The sequence below is a fragment of the Parasteatoda tepidariorum genome, chromosome 12 (assembly GCF_982258835.1).
Source record: "Parasteatoda tepidariorum strain Cologne lab strain chromosome 12, Ptep-v5.0, whole genome shotgun sequence".
Classification (NCBI taxonomy): Eukaryota; Metazoa; Arthropoda; class Arachnida; order Araneae; family Theridiidae; genus Parasteatoda; species Parasteatoda tepidariorum.
The window spans coordinates 16,082,337-16,101,914 of NC_141766.1; the positions used below are offsets into that span (position 1 = coordinate 16,082,337).

The window sequence follows — 19,578 nt, forward strand, 5'->3', positions numbered from 1 at the left end:
TATTTAAAACTAGCAAAAAAATTAATTTAACTTATAATATGTAATTAGAAAAAAATTAAAATTTTTTAGTTGGCAATAATAATTTATAATTTTTTAACTTTTACTTTGATATATTTGCTGTATTCACTTGTTTTCATTAAAAGCAAGAATACAACAGCAGCACACAAACACATAAAATGCCATTTACAGTGCTCTTACATTTTTGAATATGTAAATAGTGATATTACAGGAACATAGTCAATGAAAGCTACAAAAAGAACAGCGTTGTACATATTTTTTATAATGTTATAATTCACTAATAATTTAATAAGTTCAATAAAATATGCCATTGATTAATCTTCAAGATTTCTTCACATGCTGAGTTCAATGTGTTTCAAGCATTTGCTTAATTTATCAGTCAGTCCAGAAATCTTTCTAGAGAATAATCAACTTTCATCCAATTATATATCTTTAAGTCATATCTGTACAATGAGAAGTTCATGCACTCATGCATGATTTAGGAAATACGTAATGTTTAGATTTGTCCTGAAAGTCAGAAAAAGTAAAATGTGAATATATAAACATTATAAAGATAACTTTAACATATTTTATGTAAAATTTCATTCCAAAAAATAAATAAGTGTGATAATTAACTAAATGGGTATAAAAAATATGGTATTTTGAAGGCTACTTAAAAAGGCACTTCCAGAGTCGTTTTTAACCTCTTTGAGACGGGTCGGGCGAGTCATATATACATTCTCAGGGTGTCGATATTTAGGGTAAAAAAGATGAAACTGGTAGCCAAACTATTTTTATAACAGTTTATTTGTAGGCGAGGCAATAATATTTTATTTTATTTAATTCACCACTACTTAATTTTAATTAAAAATTATATAGTTACACTTTTAACGCACAAGGATTGGATGTGTTAGATTTAAAGTGAAAGTAAAAATAAGTCTGTCAAATTAGCTATGCCCAAACTTAAGATACCGTTTTTTATTTTTAACTATCCTGATTCTGCACGACTACATTTATCACTCGCCTGTCCCGAAAAAGGTTAAGGATCGGCCCAGCGTGCCCAAGCCTAAAGCTCCAAGTTCCAACGGGGTCTCTTAGAAGTCAAAAGTCTCAGTTAAATTTTTTTTATCCTAATTAATTTGTTAAAAAAAGGTTAGCAAGTGAGAGAGTTTGAGATGAAATATTAAAAGAAAAATTTAGTTCAGTCATACATCTCCTCAATCATGCCATGTTGCAAATGATGGAATAATATGTTCTTGTAAAACAAGAACAGAAAAGGTGATAAGAACAGAAAGAAACTTGTTTTTGAGACAGCAATGCCAACATAAATGTGATCTGCATTCTCATAATTTACAACCGCTGAAAAAAATCAAGAACTATTGTTTTGCCTTAATAATAGATGGTGTAAAAAAGGAAAATATCAAGTGTTGGACAACAATCTAGGTCCTACATCACAACAGCAGATAATGGAAGTGTATCCTAGAAATCATATTCATATTAGAAGTTTTCAAAACCTGAGCAACCTATTAACCCTAAATAATTAGCTGAAAATATGTTCACAAATTCCACAAACAACAATAGTATTGCTGTTCCAGTGATCCTGATACTTCCACATACCCCTAGTTTTATTCCAATTGTACTAAGTTATTCATCGTTTCTAACGCTGTTCCTACAGCTCAAATACATTTTTCCAATGGCAGCACTATTCAAGCTCGAACAGGCCAAACAATTAAACCTCCACATTGGTTTAAACGCTATGAATGAACATTAATATATTCCTTAATGATTTGCATTTATTTAATTCCTCAAATATATTTTGCATTGATGCATTCCATCCACATGTTCCTATATATGCGCTTTATACTTTTATTATTAAAAAAAGCGAGATAGTATGTATTAGACCATTAATTTAATCTTAACCAAAGCATCTAAATTTTAGCAATTAACTGTTATCGAAACTTATCCTAACTGTAACCATATTCTAACTAGATGTTCTATTGCTTATGTTTTTAAAAATGTCGTTTTTTAATCATCCTGCTAACAACTAATAAGTCATCTTTAGTAACCGTTGATTTATTTTGTACATTATTTAATTATAACAACTAAATATAGAATATATTGGAAGTAAAAGTGAATGACCTGTGGTTATCACTAAGTAACTTCAATGGTTAAACAACTTCCTTAACAGTTAAGGATTAAAGTAAAGAAGATTTATTCAAAACTAAAAAATGCATGGAAATAGGTAGTCATGAAGTGTAAACATTGAAATCAAAACACTCCATTCTCTTCATCAAACATTATAACTTTAGATATGCAGGGGTTGGACAAAATATTTGAAACACTTCTATGCTAACTCATTTGTCCATATTTCTAAGAAATTCTTAGAAAAGCATTTTATATCTTAGAATTGTTTAGGTCATTTTATTTCTCATGCATATCATTGAATTTTAAAGCTATTAGAGGCTTGAAGGACTGGAAATAAATTAAGACAGAAAAAAGCGTATTTTTGAACACCTTTAGCCAAAAATTATAGCAATAAGCTTGTATCAATTACTTTGGTTATTATATGAGATAATTGCACAAAATTTCATAGACCACATAGAGATATGGATATTTTTTTTAATCAAAAAATAATTTTGTTGCCTCAAGTTGTCTTTTTATAACTGTAAAAATATTCAATAAAATTAAACAAAAATTTTAGAGTAATTTTCAATAAAAAAATTATTTTAAAATTTGAAAATAATTTGTGAAAAATTGCACAAGATATGAGCATTTAAAATAATCCTTTCACAATGCGCAAGTGCGGGAAACATTAATTTCCCCCCACATGATTTTGTTCTCAATCGCATTTGGTAACATAAGAAAAAAAATCTGATTTAAAAATCATGAAAATTTAAAAAGGTTACAAGCAGTTTTCTAAGTAGTGTTTGCAAATTTGAAGAGAAAGCTGCAAATGGTTAGGAGTTTTCTACATATTAGTATATTTTGTACTGTTAAATAGGATTCATTAAAAATGACATTTGCTTTATAAAGTACTACTCCCTATAAAAATCTGTTTTATTTCACAAGATTTCTTGCAAGCTTCAAATTTTTTTGTCTGAACCATCATTGTAGGATAATTAATTATAAGATTTTGCAATATGATGCAAAATAACATTTGTTGAAAACTCCTTATAATTTAGAGCTTTCTTTTTAAAAAAAAGTACAAAAGCTACTTAGAAAATTGATAGAAACTTTTTACATTTTCAAGGTTGTCGAATGGAATTTTTTCATGGGCTGTGATGAAAATAAAGTTTTAATGTTTTTTACATTTGCACAATATGAAAGGATTACTTTAAATGCTTTTTTTTTGCATGATTTTAAATTAATTGTATTCAAATTTTAAAATTATATTTTTGTTATTTCTTATAAATTACTCTAAAGTTTTTTTTAATTTTAATAAATGTTTTTGCAGATGTAAAGCAAAAAAAATTAATTTTTTATGAAAATGTTTATATCTTCATGAATATTGAAGCTAAGTTTAAGAAGTTTTGCGCAGTTATTACAGATTATAACCAAAACAATTGATACAAGTCACAATTTTATTGTGATATTTTTTGGGATGGGGTGTTCAAAAACATTCGTTTCGTTCGTAATTTATTGCAGGTCCAAGAAAACTCTAAAAGCTTTAAACTTCATTGATATGTGTGACAAATCACATGATCTTAACATTTCCAAAGTTATAAAAAAATACTTTAAATATTTGTCGGGAAATATGAAAAAATGAGCTCCGATAGAAGTGTTTTCATAATTTTGTCCAACCCCTGTGTATTAATATCTTTATATTAGCAAGCTCTTGGATTATGTGCATGTTTCAGCTAAAACTGGCAAATATGAGGTTTAATGCAATTTTGTCTGCTCAATTATAAAATTGAATATAATTGTATGTGACTTGAAGATACCAAATAAATAATTGAATATTTTTAGTAGTAAGTATAAAAATACATTAAACCAAATTTTTCCTTTTGTAAGCAATTGCAAGAATGGCTTAGTTACATTACCAGATGCAGGTGAGATGAAATAAGTTTTGATCTGAAAAATGAAAAATGCAGCTATCCATAAATTCTCTGTATAATAAATGCAAAGATTTTAACTTTGAACTATAACACTCGTGCTCAATTTCTTCTTAGAATAAAAACAATTTCAAATGTACTTATGTACACCAACATAGAGTATTATCTTAACTAATATGTCATATACATAATACATAAAGTAAATATTAAAATGTTATGGAGTGCCTAAAATAAAATTGAAAGAATTTTGATAATTGTAGCAGAGAACGCCTCAAGAAACTTGATTTGTATAATGTCTTAAGAGTGGGGGTGTGGATCATTCGCCAACTGCATCAATGATGTTTGAAATTTTTCTTTTTAATAATTATAAAAATGTTATGTTTGTAAAAAAAGTAATTTTCATCGTTAAAATTTGGAAACCTTGCTTTCCATTTTATTATAATAGAGAAAACAGAAAAGAGGGCAGAAATCACATTTGTTGGGAAATAACATAGAAAATAATGTAAATCAAAATAAAATAAAATTTAATAATTTAAACAAGGATATTAAGTGCTTAATTCCTCATTTCTGAGAAATATGCATTCTACAAATTTTGTAAACATAAAGTATGAAATTAAAGAGTAAAAAATTTGAAGAAAGAAAAAAAAATTATTTCAATAATAAAAGCAAAACTCTAAGGTCTTAAGTATTTCATTTTTCAAGGTACACCACAAGACAAAAATAAAGAGCTTCCAAAAATTTTTTCGCCATGGGCTTCACAGAGTCTTGCGAAAGTTCTGATCAAATAAAAGAAGTAATCAGACAAGGAAAACTTATATTGGGTCTATAACTGATTAGTTTAATCCAGGAAAGCAGAATAATATCTAAAAGATACATTTGTGCATGATTTTGAATTCTTTGAACTGTATATTCATGACCAATTAACATCAGATAAATGTTTTTAAATTAACAAAGTTTTAATTTTTACTGAATGTGTAAAGATTATTAGACTGTAAATTGGTACATTTATATAGTTTTCTGAATTAAAAAAAATATTTTAAGAACATGAGCAACAAATCAATGGTTAAGAAATAAATTGACAAACCTTAATCAACTGTAAAACAATTAGGACAATAAAGCTGATTATTTTTGACTTGAACATCAGTGCCACACATTCCATTTCCTAACAGCATTTGGCACATGCAACAGCGGAAGCATTCAATGTGGAAGTATAACCTCAAGGCTTCAATTCCCATTGCTGAGCCTTCAGCTGGTTAGAAAAAATGTATGAAAAATATTGTATATTAGAAAATCACAATACTAGACAGAAAAAAAGTTTTAATGCTAAGGTAAATAAGTTATCAACTTTGCATTGTGACTTAGAATACTTACAGAGGCCTTCTTTACAACATGAGCACTTGTGTACCTCTGATTCTAGAACATCAGAACTACATTCTATGTCTTCATAATCATTAAGACTTTGTGTGCGTAATACACTTTGTTTCAAACATGAATCAGAATTGTATGAAATTCTACTATTAGAAGAATTCCATTGAGCAGATCGTGGTCTTTGCTTTTGAAATTCACTTTCTCTATCATCCCATGTACGTAATGTGACATCTGGATGAGTATTCGATTGGGATGTCATGGAATATCTTCTGTTTGGAACATCTACTTGACTTGTGTGCTTACGACCAGCATCTTGTGCAATCCAATAATTTTGATCGTAACTAGTTTGTCGGAAAAGAGGTTCAGTCACTCTTTTACTAATAGATGCAACCTGAAAAAACAAACTGACATTTATTTTCAGTTAAGAACACCAAAGGAAAGAAGCATAAAGGATAAAAAGAAAATAATTAGAATTATAATTTCTCATTATAATTAATTCTATACACATTAAAAATCTAGTTTTAAAAAGTTAGAGATTTAAAGCCATTGTATAATAATGAGAAAATTATTAGGACAATTTTTGATTGTTGATATAGTAATAAATACTGTATTTCCCTCTTTAAAATCTATCATTTGCTACTAAATTCAGATTAAAGAATAGGTGAGAGAAAAGAAGGGAAATTGAACAATTCAGTAATTGAAAGAAATGTTTGAATAAGAAAATATGATTTGTATGATTAGTTATATCTTAGTGTCAAACTAAATTGATGTCTGAGTAGAGACTCTAGATTCTCAAGTAGCGCATGGATATTGTTATATCCTTGATTAATGCTGATCAACATTGTGACTACCAAAGAATATTGACGGCATTTTTAACATTATTGTATGACGTCCATCAGTTACAAGTTTTAAATTTTGTTACCAATTATTTTACAAAAAGTCATTTTATTGCTGAAATCTATGAGAAGAATATTGCGTTTAATTGTAAACAGAAATGAGTTATAGTTATTGAAAAACCTAGTAGGGGGGAAACTTTTTGCTGCATAATGATTTAAAAAACAAAAACTGCTTCAAATAAAAAAAAAACATTTTTTTTTCTCAAAGACTATATTAACAACCTTGGTGCTGTGTGTCACTTATCTTAGTGTGGCTGCCAAACAGATTCAAAAAGGCTACCATTTTTTTATGACTCAGGTAACAAGTGACTACTATTCTTAACATGCTAGTCCAGATCTCTTTGATATAGGCTATAGGACTAAAGTCAGATATGAGCAGTACTATATTAAAAATTGTTATGTTAACATTTAACAACACTAAACATCAGTTCACACTAGAATGTGAAGTGACAAGGATTACAAAATCATCAAATCTGTTTTACATGACTGTCATGCCAGATTTTTCATTCAAAATATTCATATTAGTTTTTATACTCCTTTCTGTTATTTTAGAATATGCTCTTACAATCATTGATATATTAAGTATTACTTCCATAAATGTTGGTTCTTAACATTTTAATATTCACTAATTTTCAAAAACATTAGAATTACAAGAGAAAGTTTGAAAAAAAACTTAAAATCTATTACTTAATTGCTTTCACATTTTTGGAAGAATCAAGATAAGTAAAAAGTACAAAAAAGTAGAGAAGAACAAAAAAGTAGAGAAGAACAAAAAATATTTAAATCATGTACTGTTTAAAGATTAATTTGTTAAAGAGAAATGCAGAATAGCAACAATAAGAAACCATCGAAAATATATTAAAAAAAAGGTATGAATAACCAAATTTTGAATAGTTTAGTTGTCTAACATACTGTATCATGCAACGTGTTAATGATCTTTTGCATTTAGAGATAGTTGAAAACCGCAAAGAGTAAAAAAAAAAACTGTCATACCCTCTCTGTAATCCATTTGTTACTATCCATTATTTTTGCTTTCGGAGCAGCACCGAGATTTTGAATATTTTGTTTTGCTTTATGTTGGGGACTTTCTTTAACTTTTGAACTTTCCTCTGAAATACATAAAAGAGAAAACATCAAAACACTCATTTTGAACAATTATGTTACTATTTTACTATATTACTAACAATTTCCCCTTAATAAGAACTTACCAGGAATGGGACAAGAAACAGATGTAGAGAACGAGTCATAATCAGATTCAAATACATTTTCCTCCTATAAATAATTAAAAAATAATGATAAAAATATCCAAGATCTATTAAGATATCAAGATAAAAACTATGTTACTTTCTATTTACAAATATTTAATATTGAATACAAGGAAAGTAATATTTTCTTAAATATTAATGCCAAAGAAATATTAATTTTTGAAATTCATCTCTGCTGAGACTTGTTTAAAATGTTGTAGTGAATAACATCGATAAAATATGAAGAAAAAAAGTTGAAACTCTTAGATAAGTTCAAGCTCTCTAAAAAAAAAAAAGAGATTTTTTCTATTCCACGACTGTAAAAGGGTATAACTTATAATAAAATATAAGTACAAATCAATCTATAGCCCTTTAACAGTACCTCGTTAGTAGTTGCCACCAACTCTTTCTAAAATACTACTTTGTTTCTTACTCACATTTTATTGTATCCTAGTTAACCCATTGGTGCAGAGGGGACACCAGTGTCCCTTTTATATATTTTTTCAAACACTCTAACAACAAATAAAAATATATTTAAGCATTTTTTAACTATAGAAAGCAATTTAACAGTTACTAAGAAAAATCAGTTAGATTTTTGGAATTAAATTTGTTCTAAAACACAAATTCCAAAAAAGTTATATTAAATTTTTTTTTATTCATATTCAAAAAAGTATTAATAATGGACTTTGTAAATTAAAAAATTATCAATGATGAATTTGCTTATCTTAGATCTAAATAACAGCAAATTTGAAAAATTATTGTTTGGAAGTAAAGCATGTTTGGAAATTTTTACCCTTAATGCAAAAATGAACACTAGTGTCCAATGTAGCATTTCATAACCTAGGGGTTTGAGTCAATTTTACCTTCATTTTATACCATTATCCGGTACTTAATGCTGGGTATTTCTACCTTATTTTAAAAAAGGGATAATTTTGATACATATTAATACACCAATGGAATTGTACATTTAAATGCTCCACGGTTTTTGGAAAATCTCGATAGTTTTAATATAGCATTATAATGGCTTGCGATTTTTGAATCACACATTTTAATAATCAATTGTGACATGCTTTATATGTGACAATTTTATAGTAAATATAAGTAATTTTCTGATTTTTTTAAGCTCTTACTACACTTTTCTACATGAATTAGAAAATCCCCAACTTTTTAATCTTGACATCTTTAATATGACATTATTAAGACTTGCACAAATTTCAAATCACACATTTTAATCATCACTTTAGATGTGCTTTATTTTTTACAGATTTCATTGCCAATACAGGCTACTTTTTAATCCTTTTTCCTTACAGTTATTGCTACTTATTTCCAGTTTTTTTTTTAAATCTGAATATTTTTCATACAATTTTATTATAACACGAGAACAATCAAATGAAAAATTTAAACATGGGTTTCTAAACTGTTTACTGTTTTCAACTTTGTGTCTGACTTTTTTTAGCTCAAAAAAGTGCTAAAAAAACATTTAAAATTTGACATTCATAAAATCTCTCATAATTAAATAAATATAAATATTCTGAAGTCAAAAATTTACGAAACTGAACTTACTTCAAATCATTAAATCATTTTACACTCTATAAAATTTCTTATAATAAAATATTTAATTTGCATTTATATATCTCAATAAATGCTAATTTTTTGTTTTTATTCATACATATTACAGTTAATTTATTTTAAAATAAACTGTGTCATGTGATGTGATGAAGAAAAAAAAGATTACTCTTCCCCATCTTTATGGGGCAGGGCCATTTTTTTAAAGTATCAGTTTGGTATTCTTTAGTTTTGAATGAATTTTATTATTTAGAAGAATTTAATTTATGCAAATATATTACTAGGATGACAGATTAAAAAATTGTGTCTAAAGCACTGAAATTTATATTTAAATTATCATAACTGCTGTCAACATGTCTAAATAATTAAACATGTGGCCCTTCATGTGTCAAGCTGCGGTATAAGTGCCCCTTTATTCAAAAAGGTTGTGCACCTCTATAACTAAAGAAAAATTATTAAAATGCTAAATACAATATTTCTAAATACAATATGCTAAATACAATATTTAAAACTCCTATAAATAAAGAAAAATTATTAAAATGCTAAATGCAATATTTTTCACTTATTTTGACCTAAGTTAACAACAAAAAATAATGAGAAAAGTATGAAATTTTTTTTTAATGAAAACTCTGCATGAAAGGGTTAAGATGCATAAATGATAAGGTTTAGTATATACATAGGCAGTTTATTACCAATTTTTTTAGTTATTAAAAAGCATTTTTATTTTTACCTTTCATGTAGCATTTTTTTTTCATTTTCACACTTAGTATATTTAAAAAAATGTTACTGACTTATAATAAGTATCATTTAAAATACTATTTTATTGAAGTGAATATGAAGAACTTACTAGATTTTCTTGCCAGTTTTCACTACTTGGATCAAAATCAGGCTTAGAGTTCTCTTCATCATCTAACAAATAACTTGAGGAATATTCAGCTGCAATAAAGTTCCCTGATTAAATCTTGGTTTGTGCAAAATTGTTCTACACAAAACAATCATGAACGCATTCCATTTTTTTAATAACTTTAAATTTCCAAAACTTTAACAAATCTGTCAAATGATAATCAGTTAAAATAATTTTTAAAAAATAAACAAATAATCTTATTCTGCGAAAACTTAAAGCATAACTTGATTGCAAACACATTTTCACTTTTACCATTATAATTCATAATATCCCAGTTACAAATAAATTAAATGATTAAAGAACTAAAAATAATTAAAATAAACATTAAATAAAGAATAAATAAAGCAGTTCACGCATTCCTCTTTTATTCACGTGCTCATTTTACTCGAACATTTCTAAATTTCAAAATTTTATATTTTTGGGAATAAAAATAATAAAGTTGACCTTCAGCTGAAATTGGGGATAAAATTAACCTTCAAGATAGCATTTCACCCCACTGATTCGCTTAAGAGAATGCCTTGCATATTTTTCTCTCACTTTTTTCCTCTTCATACCTGCAGTAGAAGAAATGGGGAAGAGTGCTTCCCTTGATCCTTGTAAGAGACTATTCAGGACTGGTTGCAAGAAGGGAATTCCTCAAAGGCTTCTTTGATGAAAGGGGAGAGCGACTGTTGCGCTATTATTACATTCTTGCAAACCATTTTTCCCCTGCATTGTTAATTATTTAAATTTTTATTGATCATAAATTATAAAAATAGACTGTTGCAAATTAGTCTGCCCAACAAAAGGTTAAGAATCACAATTTCATCTGGTGAGTGAAATGGCTTATTAACATAGAAAATGCACAAACATGCAAATGATAAAATCTTAAAAAATCAATTCAGCAAAATGTAATTTTCAAGCTCAAATAGTAAAAAAAAATCATTGGATAGGTTACTCCATTAGATAGGCTGCCATACCAATATTTAAAGTTTTAAATCATAAACCCCTCAGTGTATCTCCCTAAAATTACTGTAGTGTTCAAATCAAAACTAAGTATTATAAATAAAGAAATAAAAAAATAATTAAAAATAAAGAAATAAAAAAATGGAAAAGGAAACATCACAAGACATCACTTATATTCACATGAACAAGGCAAATTCCTCACTTGCTAAGCAACTATAGGGATCCAAATAAACCAGACAAAGGTGAAATATTCTCAAAGTGAAATGTGGGTGATAATTCCTCAACTAGTTTATTATAAATATATAAGCCCATTTTAAAAATTTCAGTGCCAAGCTTTAAAATATTATGATCAATAAGGATGAAACATTATGTACAAAATGCAATGTGGCTAACTAAAAGCTTATCCAAATCTAACAGCTTAACTTTGTTTAAGCATAAAAATATATTAGTTTAAAAAGCTAACTTTTTATTTAGATAGTGACAGTAACATTAATTTTTGAAAAAATACTTTATTTTTTGCCTGTACATGATAAAAGCTTGGATATTTACTGTTATACTGTTGCTAATTAGACAAAAGTGGTTATTTCAATGCAAGAATATTAAGATAAAATTTATTCTTGTAACTCTACATTTATGTTTTGGTTTGGGTTCATGTAACCAGTGTTTATTTATAAAAGGTAAAGTTCTGGAAGGTTTTGTCATCCATAGAAAGTGATTTAAACACATATTTCTATCTTTAACTAGTAATACCTTAAGAAAATGTAAACTTATCAGCTACAAAATGTATCAAATTCTGAAATGAACAAAGCATAAATATTTTAATTTTAGCCCAAATTACAAAGATATTTGTTTGAAAATGAAAAACATAGAAAGTTAACAAAAATACTCACAATATAATCAATATAATTCACACAGTTACTAGTCTGCTATTAACTCTTTCAAGTATGGTGCGATAAACACTGTCCCACTTAATTTTGGAAATTATATAAACTACTAAAATTGTAATAGTTTTAAACAATACAGTACTTAAGAAACTACTTTAAACATTAGAAAATTCAAACAAACTTAAAGCAGATTGCTTTATTTCGGGCATACAAAACTGACAACAACCCTCATGGCTTTTTGACTAAAATTTTGGTTCAAGTTAGTGTGCCTAACAAAGGGTTAAATAATCACAACTTCCTCTAGTAAGTGAAATAGCTTATTTAAATCGAAATGCACAAACATACTTTAAGAATGTGAACAAAAAATTAGTTTACTATTATTTCAGAAACAGAAAGATGGGTGAGCTAAGGCAAAAAATTATTTAAAAAAATGTAGTTTGTGAGCTCAAGAAAATAAATAGCATTAATTAAATATAACATACTCATTTATTTAAAATCACAAAGCATTTTACTTACCCTTTAAAGTTTCAAAGGGTAAAGAAACTGCTGAGGTTTAAACAAAAACCCTCTTTTGGTCTGCCCACTTTTTGCATGTGAAACATTTTATTACATGTGAAAACATTTGTAGAAATTTAGCAATTTACAACACCACCAGATGGTTAAGTAATTCAACAAATAATGCAATAAATTGAATTGAAATATGAATTCATTTACAGAATATAAATAAATTTTAATATAAATAAGTTAAATAAATATTTACATGGCACTAAATCTTGAGAATCTCCAAAAGTTGACTGAGTTGACAAAGATGAATCCGTCTCAGCTATAGTCTCAGCTATAAGCAATCTTTTCTCTAACCATTGGTTTTGTTCACGTTCTAACTTTAAAATTTCTTCTAATCCTGGTGGTGGGGGTATAATGTTGTCTGAAATATTTTATTATTCTTTATGATAAAAACTTAACTTGCATAAAAGTTAAAGAAATCAGTAAATACTAAAAATGAAAGCTAAAAGCTCAGTAAATTTACAGCATATAGGCAATTTCAATAAAAAAAAAAACATAATTTATTAAATATACAAATAAGTAAAAGATAAAATGGTAATAGCACTAATACATAACATAATTGATAATAACACCTAGTTTATAATTCCTAAATCATAATTTGTGATAAACTCTTTGAACTCAAATCAGGATGTGTTATATATTTATATACCACAGTTTTAACATGTGCTGTTACTTACAAGGAAATTTATCTTCATTTAAGTTTAAATTATTGCAATAGCTATTGAATAATTACTGTGTTGTTTGTAATAAAATATTTATGCTCTGTTTGCAAGTGTTGTTGATTATAATTCTATAAAATGATAAGCCTATAAATCCAAATAATAAAAGCATATTATTCTATCTATTCTTTACTGAAAGTAAATTTAGTTTGGGAGTAAAGTACATAAATCAAATTTTTTTTCATGATAATTTTATTAACTATAAAGAAACATCACTGTAATTCTTAATTTTATATTTATTTAAATATATTATTTAGTTAAAATAGTTTTTAGCATTACATTTTTGAATTTTTACATTCTCCTTTTTTAAGTGAACATATTTTTCTGTCCCAGATGCGTTCATTTTATCAATATTTTTCTGAATTAAAATTCAACTCAAAAGTAAAATATACCATGCCTAAATAGTTATTTTAGCTTGATTATTAATAAACTGGTGAAATACATGGATTACTACATATATGAATAATTTAAAAGTTACTATAATTCAGAATTTGGTTTTCTCGAACATAAATGAGAGTCATCTGGTACTGGGAGGTCAGTAAAATTGGTCGGGTCTGGTTACCCAGTATCAGGTAGTGAAATTTTTTTGCTAGATTGGGGTAATAAATATCTGGCCAGATGGGCAGAGTACTAGGTAATTGTTAGATAACTGATACAATTATTGGATAACTGATACATCTCTCATAATTTTTACTTACCAACATCAATACCACTTTCAGTTGAGTCAAGCCCTAAAAAGTCAGATCGTCGACGCCACAATTCTTTCTTTATTCGCTTTGTTGAGCTTGAGCGAGTTAATGATAATGGCTAACAGGAAAAATGAGAAAAATTTACAAATAAAAACAATTTAAAATTATTTCAAATACTTAATAAAACTTTAACTAAAATGATAATTATTCCACTATTCAAGAAAATATGGAATCAAACAACTTTTGTGAAGAGACAATTTTGGGGAAAACTGGTAGAAAGATCTTTTGTAATCCTTAGAAAATGTTCAAATTAATTAAAAAAGTATATATAACTCAATTAATCAAATTGCATTTGATATATAGAAAAGATAAAATGATTATTTATGATTCAATGGTGGTCATTAATAAAAGATTTTACTAGTAAGTCAGTTATGCAATAGAAATTAAAGCACTAAATTTTTTTTATAATTCACGTATGAGCTTTTCAATTAAAATATAAAGTGAAATTACTGCAGTCAATACACAAAGAACAAATCAGGAAAAAAAATCTCAAAAATTTAGAGTAATTCTAAAATAAAATGTACTTACAATTTTGTTTGCACTACTGAGAAAAAATATTATTCAAAGGAAATCTTTAACCCTTTACATGTCAATGTTCCAAAAAGGGAACACAGATTTTCAGTTTAAATTTAATGAGCAATTAAAATCTGAATAACTTTCATGCACTTAAAATTTACATTATAAAGTATACTTTCCATTTAATTTGGTTTTGTTTCTATAATTATTTGGTTTTTTTATGAATTTGAGATTTTTTATATAATTTGTAAAGTTTAATTCTGCTTCTAATATAGTTTACCAAAAATGCAATTTTTACAATATGACAACAATACTTTCAAGCTTTTAAAGGGATAATATAACTCTCTGTTAGACATATTTGAAATTTTACTATAAAAACTAATGTTCTATTTTTGGAATATTGGTGTTTCAAGCATTCTATTTTTAAATTCCAAGAGATGCATTGGGTTAAGTTCTGTGCATTTCATTCAATTGGTATTATGAGACTTATTCAGGATATGTAAATAATGTTTGAATGGAAAAAGGCTTGATGACCATGTTTAGGTTCAACTTCTCTTGACAGGAATTTGCAGGCGTCTGATAGCAAACAGAATAGCAAAGACGTAATACTTAGCAAGTAGCAAGATTTAACCTCCCTAATACTCAGTGGTTTTCTATTTTGTAGAAGATCTTTCTGATAAGGCTTTTAAGGGCTGTAATACTTGTCTGAGTTATTTGACAATGATAAAAATAAAATTTATCATCTGAGGGCTTTTTAATGTGTTCTCAGAAATGGTATTGTATAAATTCCTGCTATTGATAATTTTTCTTTCCAGAATCCTGTAATTTATTTTACTTTGGAGATAAATTTGTTATTACAGAATGAATTTAAGAAAAGTGTGTCCTTTTTTTTTTTTGCTTCATTTACAAATTTTTCTTTCTCTTATCCCCATGTCTGAGTGATGCATAATGATACAACAAACAAGGGCCTTGTTAGACAAATTTTCTGATTCAGATTTGGAAGATCTAGATATTGTCAGCCAGATGAGCCAAGCATTTTAATTTATATAAAAAACATAGAAGAAAACGATCTAGACCTGTTATGCTACTCTAACTCTGTAAAATATTGTTTTTAAAAGTAATATTGGAGAAGATATCAAATCCTAGAACAAAGCACAAATTAAAAACAAAAAACTTAATGCCCAATTATAAAATCGAATATGAAAGGGAAATTCGATGAATCAACTGAATTAGAAAAGCTGGAAGTAATTTTGTAAAAATGTCATGAATGCATGAATTATGCTCTTTTTGATATATTTACTATTCCTGGAGAATTTCCAGAATATATTGAGTAACCAATTTATGCTCTATAAAAGTTTAAATAGTTAATATATTTTCTGAACTGATATTTTATATTTTCATGGTCTTCTAAATGAATACCATTTTGTTTCAAACAAAGATAAGCACTGGAACGTAGCTGAAGCAAAAGTAACTACCATCAATAAAGCTCCTGCCAAAAACCAATGTTCTAGAAATGGAACATGTTAAAATTCACACTTAAAAATATTTTCTCCCATTTTTTTTTATTTTACTGTACTTGTATGCTTTTTATTAGACAATTTATAAAAATTCAAATTATTTAGTTAACCCTTTCAAATTGGAAAAAGGAAATTGAAATGCCGGATTAGGTGACTAAAATTTGCTTTGTGCAATTAATGTAATATGCTAAATATTAGTATATCAAGCTCTCATGAAAAATTCAAGACCACAAAGGGAAAGTTAAACACTCGTCTGGAGAAAATGGAAGCAATTGAAAATCTTTCTAATCCAGAAGAATTAGCCTCTAATTTTAAAGCTAAACCTTTTATTGTGCTGTATTTAAACATAAATGATTAAAAATTATCATGACAGAGTAATGAATACCACAGAATTTGTAGCTTGAATTTTAATTTGATTGATAAATTAATGCACAAATAACAATGAATTTTTGGAACCAATAATAATTAGGGACTACAAACCATCAAGTAAAAACTACTATCAAAATTATTTTTATTTATTTTCCTATCTTTATTTATCCATCCTGAATCATGACTTTCTACATCTAATGCTTCAACTGACTCATCATTGACTTTTTGTAAAAAACAATGCCCAACATAAAAAACCTAATTTCAATTTTCAAATAATGGTCAATTTTTAAAAAAGGTTATAATTTGTATCTGAGACAAATAGCACAAAAAATCTTTATCTGGGAATTTTTTCCCGCTAACCAATAATTTATAACGATTGCATATTTATTCATATTGAATATTTCTAAAAGATACTATAGCAATTATAAAGCTAGCAGCATTTAGCATTGTTTTCCTTACATTCTTCAGACCAAAAAGAAATAAGCTAAAGCGGTATGAGTCACTTATTTTGAAGTTCATGTGAAATTCAGAATAAAGTTACCTTACCAATTGCTGAAACTAACAGAACTGCTGCCATATTAAAATAAAATCTTATGACAAAATTTACAGTGATAACTTTCGTCTAACAAGTTTGGTTAGTTACCTCCTCAGTGACTATTTCTGGTTCAACTGGAGGAGGTGGAGGAGGCTCTCTTGGAGGTTCACGATTTTTTGGTGTTAAATCATCTAATAAATCTGCTTCAGAATAATAAATCCAATCTTGATTTATTTCACTTGCTAATTCCAAACCATCATTAATATCCTGAAACAGTTTTGAATATGTTAGAAAGGAAAAAAAGAAAAAATAATTTTTTGATAATCAGACTTTATTTTCTTATGGTTTTATCTGCTACCTTGTCTTTGGACCTTACTTTTAAACCTAATTATAGTCTTAAGTATTTAAGGATAACAACTAAGAATAATTCATAGCATATGGGAAGTGATTTTAGAAGAATAAAGCTTTTAGTACATATTCTATAGAACAGTCTATGAGAAAAAGAACAAGATTTTTTAGTATCCAAAACCGAATTAACTTTGTTGTATTATAAAAATCCAGTTAACATGGTTTACCCACTTACGGATCTGTCCGTAAAAAGTTGTATTTTAACCTGCATTTTTTTCCACATAGCAAAACTGGTTATTTCATGTACTTAGATAGAGAAATGTTAAAGGGAGAAACAGTCTCCCAATTCTGCCCTTTTGCTAAACCGCCAGTGGGTTAAGTAAAATTTTTAAATAGCACTATTTTTGTCTACAAGCACTAAGTCTGTGTATGGACATCAACTTGCACACACCAGCCATAGAGAAATTTTTTTGAAATAAACAATTAGTTTAGTGCTAATGCTGCTGGTCAAGAAAGATACTGGGAACTAGACTTTTAAAAACCATTTACTATCAAAAACTAAATCATATCAAAATCAAAGTTCAAACTTTTAGGTGTGACAAAATACATTTGAAGCTGTATATTTAATCATATCTACAACAGTTTGGTTAGAACTCAACATGAAATACACTGAGCTTTTTTCAGAAATTTAAAAAAAAATTTTTCAAATGAAATCAATTTTTTACTTACATCTCAATTTGATAAAAAGAATTTTTATACATAATCACATTAACATAAAGTAATAAAATTTGAATACAGATAAGCAATATAAAATCAGATTAATTGAAAAGCTTCTTTTCACAATGTCAATTGAATAGCATAGATTCAAATGCCTGTTAAAGGGAAATTTTTGAAATAGTATTCCCATAATATAGGCCAAAAAGCACATTATAGCAAGCTTCTCATTTATTTATATTATGTATTTACCACATCAGCATTTCCAGAGTTATTTTTAGCTACGCAGAAAAGAAATTTAAAATAATGGTAAGAAAATTAGGAGAATGGTAATATGAAATGTCATATGATTTAGTTTAAATTAGAGAGAAATTATAATATCTTATAAATGCATTAATAAAATCTACTTAAACTTTTATGATACAGTACACGTATATAATTTCAAGAATTCCGTTATTGGAATCCTATTGTTGTAAGGAGTTCTAGCATGAAAATTATGTGTTTTAATGCATTTTTTGGAAAATTCTTTTGCAATAAATATTGCCTAATGTTGATGAAATCTACCAAATTCATAATTTTCTAATGTAATGTAAGTAAAAATTACCCAGATCCTTATTGAATATGTTTTTTCTTCCCCATATTTTTTTTCAATCATTAACTTTGTATTTATTTCAATCAAATGCTGATCATAATACACATGCTTCACAAAAATTAGAAAAATTGCACTTTTTTAATATTGAAACAAAAATATACTATGGCCATGCAATAATTTTGAAAATAAAGTTTGATATAGAAATAATACATTTACCCTAATTACATTTAGGAGACTAGTTTAACTATTTTATAACATTGTTGTGCAATGTAGTAACAAAACAATACAAGGTAAATTTAAAACATTAATAGAGGAAATTAATTGGTCAAACATTTAGACATTGTACAGTGAATATTATTAAAAAATTGGAAGTTAATACATTTTACCTCTAACTAATTTTTTCGTTTAACACTTTCTTAACCAAAAGCATTATAGAATACTTGGTAAACTTGTAAGTAAACTTGATGGATTGATATAAACAACAGAATATGTAATGCAAGTAATTCCAACTTGCTTTAATAAATGAAAAATAAAATAATTTGTTCGCAGACATACCTCAAAATTATCATCTTGATGTTCTAACTGTTGCATTAATCTTTGTTCAATCTCATCAATAACATCAAGAGAAGTAATTTGATCTAAGCTTTCATCCAACTCTCTACGATATTCTTCCTCATCAATGAAAGCATCATCTGACAAAGCAAAATCAAGATTAGCACTAAAATCAGGTTCATCAATGTTATTTCTTTGGAGTTCTGTACATGAGCTAAGATGTACTGCATTGACATTATCAGTTGCAGTACAATTTAAATCAGCAGTTTCTTTCTCTGACTCATCTCTAATAGTTTCTTCTTCTTCATAATTGTTCAAATGATTAGTTGTTTCCTCACCATTTGACTCATCATTTGGCAGTGGAGATAGGTTTGATGGAAGAGTTTCAATAACAGTTTCAGTATCAGGAGTATCTGATGATGTAGTTGTACTTGCTGACACCTATAATGTTTTATACAAAATTAAATACTTCAAAAACACATTTATCTAAAACTAATGCAAGCAATTTCAATTATCAAAATAAATTAGGTCATTAATTTTTTCTTCT

At 27.1% G+C, this 19,578-nt stretch overlaps 1 protein-coding gene across 7 annotated transcripts in view; it reads right to left on the minus strand.

The window, feature by feature from the left end:
- Positions 1–215: 215 nt before the first annotated feature.
- LOC107438138 (uncharacterized) overlaps positions 216–19,578 on the minus strand; it is a 114,404-nt gene continuing 95,041 nt past the window's right edge. For all 7 annotated transcript variants that reach the window (XM_071188228.2, XM_016050338.5, XM_016050341.5 and 4 more), the window contains 10 exons: positions 19,035–19,472; positions 16,934–17,092; positions 13,838–13,946; positions 12,617–12,781; positions 9,971–10,059; positions 7,522–7,585; positions 7,307–7,422; positions 5,421–5,808; positions 5,134–5,298; positions 216–525 (listed from right to left, as the gene is read on the minus strand). In XM_071188228.2, the coding sequence (XP_071044329.1) occupies positions 5,135–5,298; positions 5,421–5,808; positions 7,307–7,422; positions 7,522–7,585; positions 9,971–10,059; positions 12,617–12,781; positions 13,838–13,946; positions 16,934–17,092; positions 19,035–19,472 (1,692 nt within the window). In that variant the 3' untranslated portion in view covers positions 216–525; position 5,134. The remainder of the gene's footprint in view (positions 526–5,133; positions 5,299–5,420; positions 5,809–7,306; positions 7,423–7,521; positions 7,586–9,970; positions 10,060–12,616; positions 12,782–13,837; positions 13,947–16,933; positions 17,093–19,034; positions 19,473–19,578) is intronic.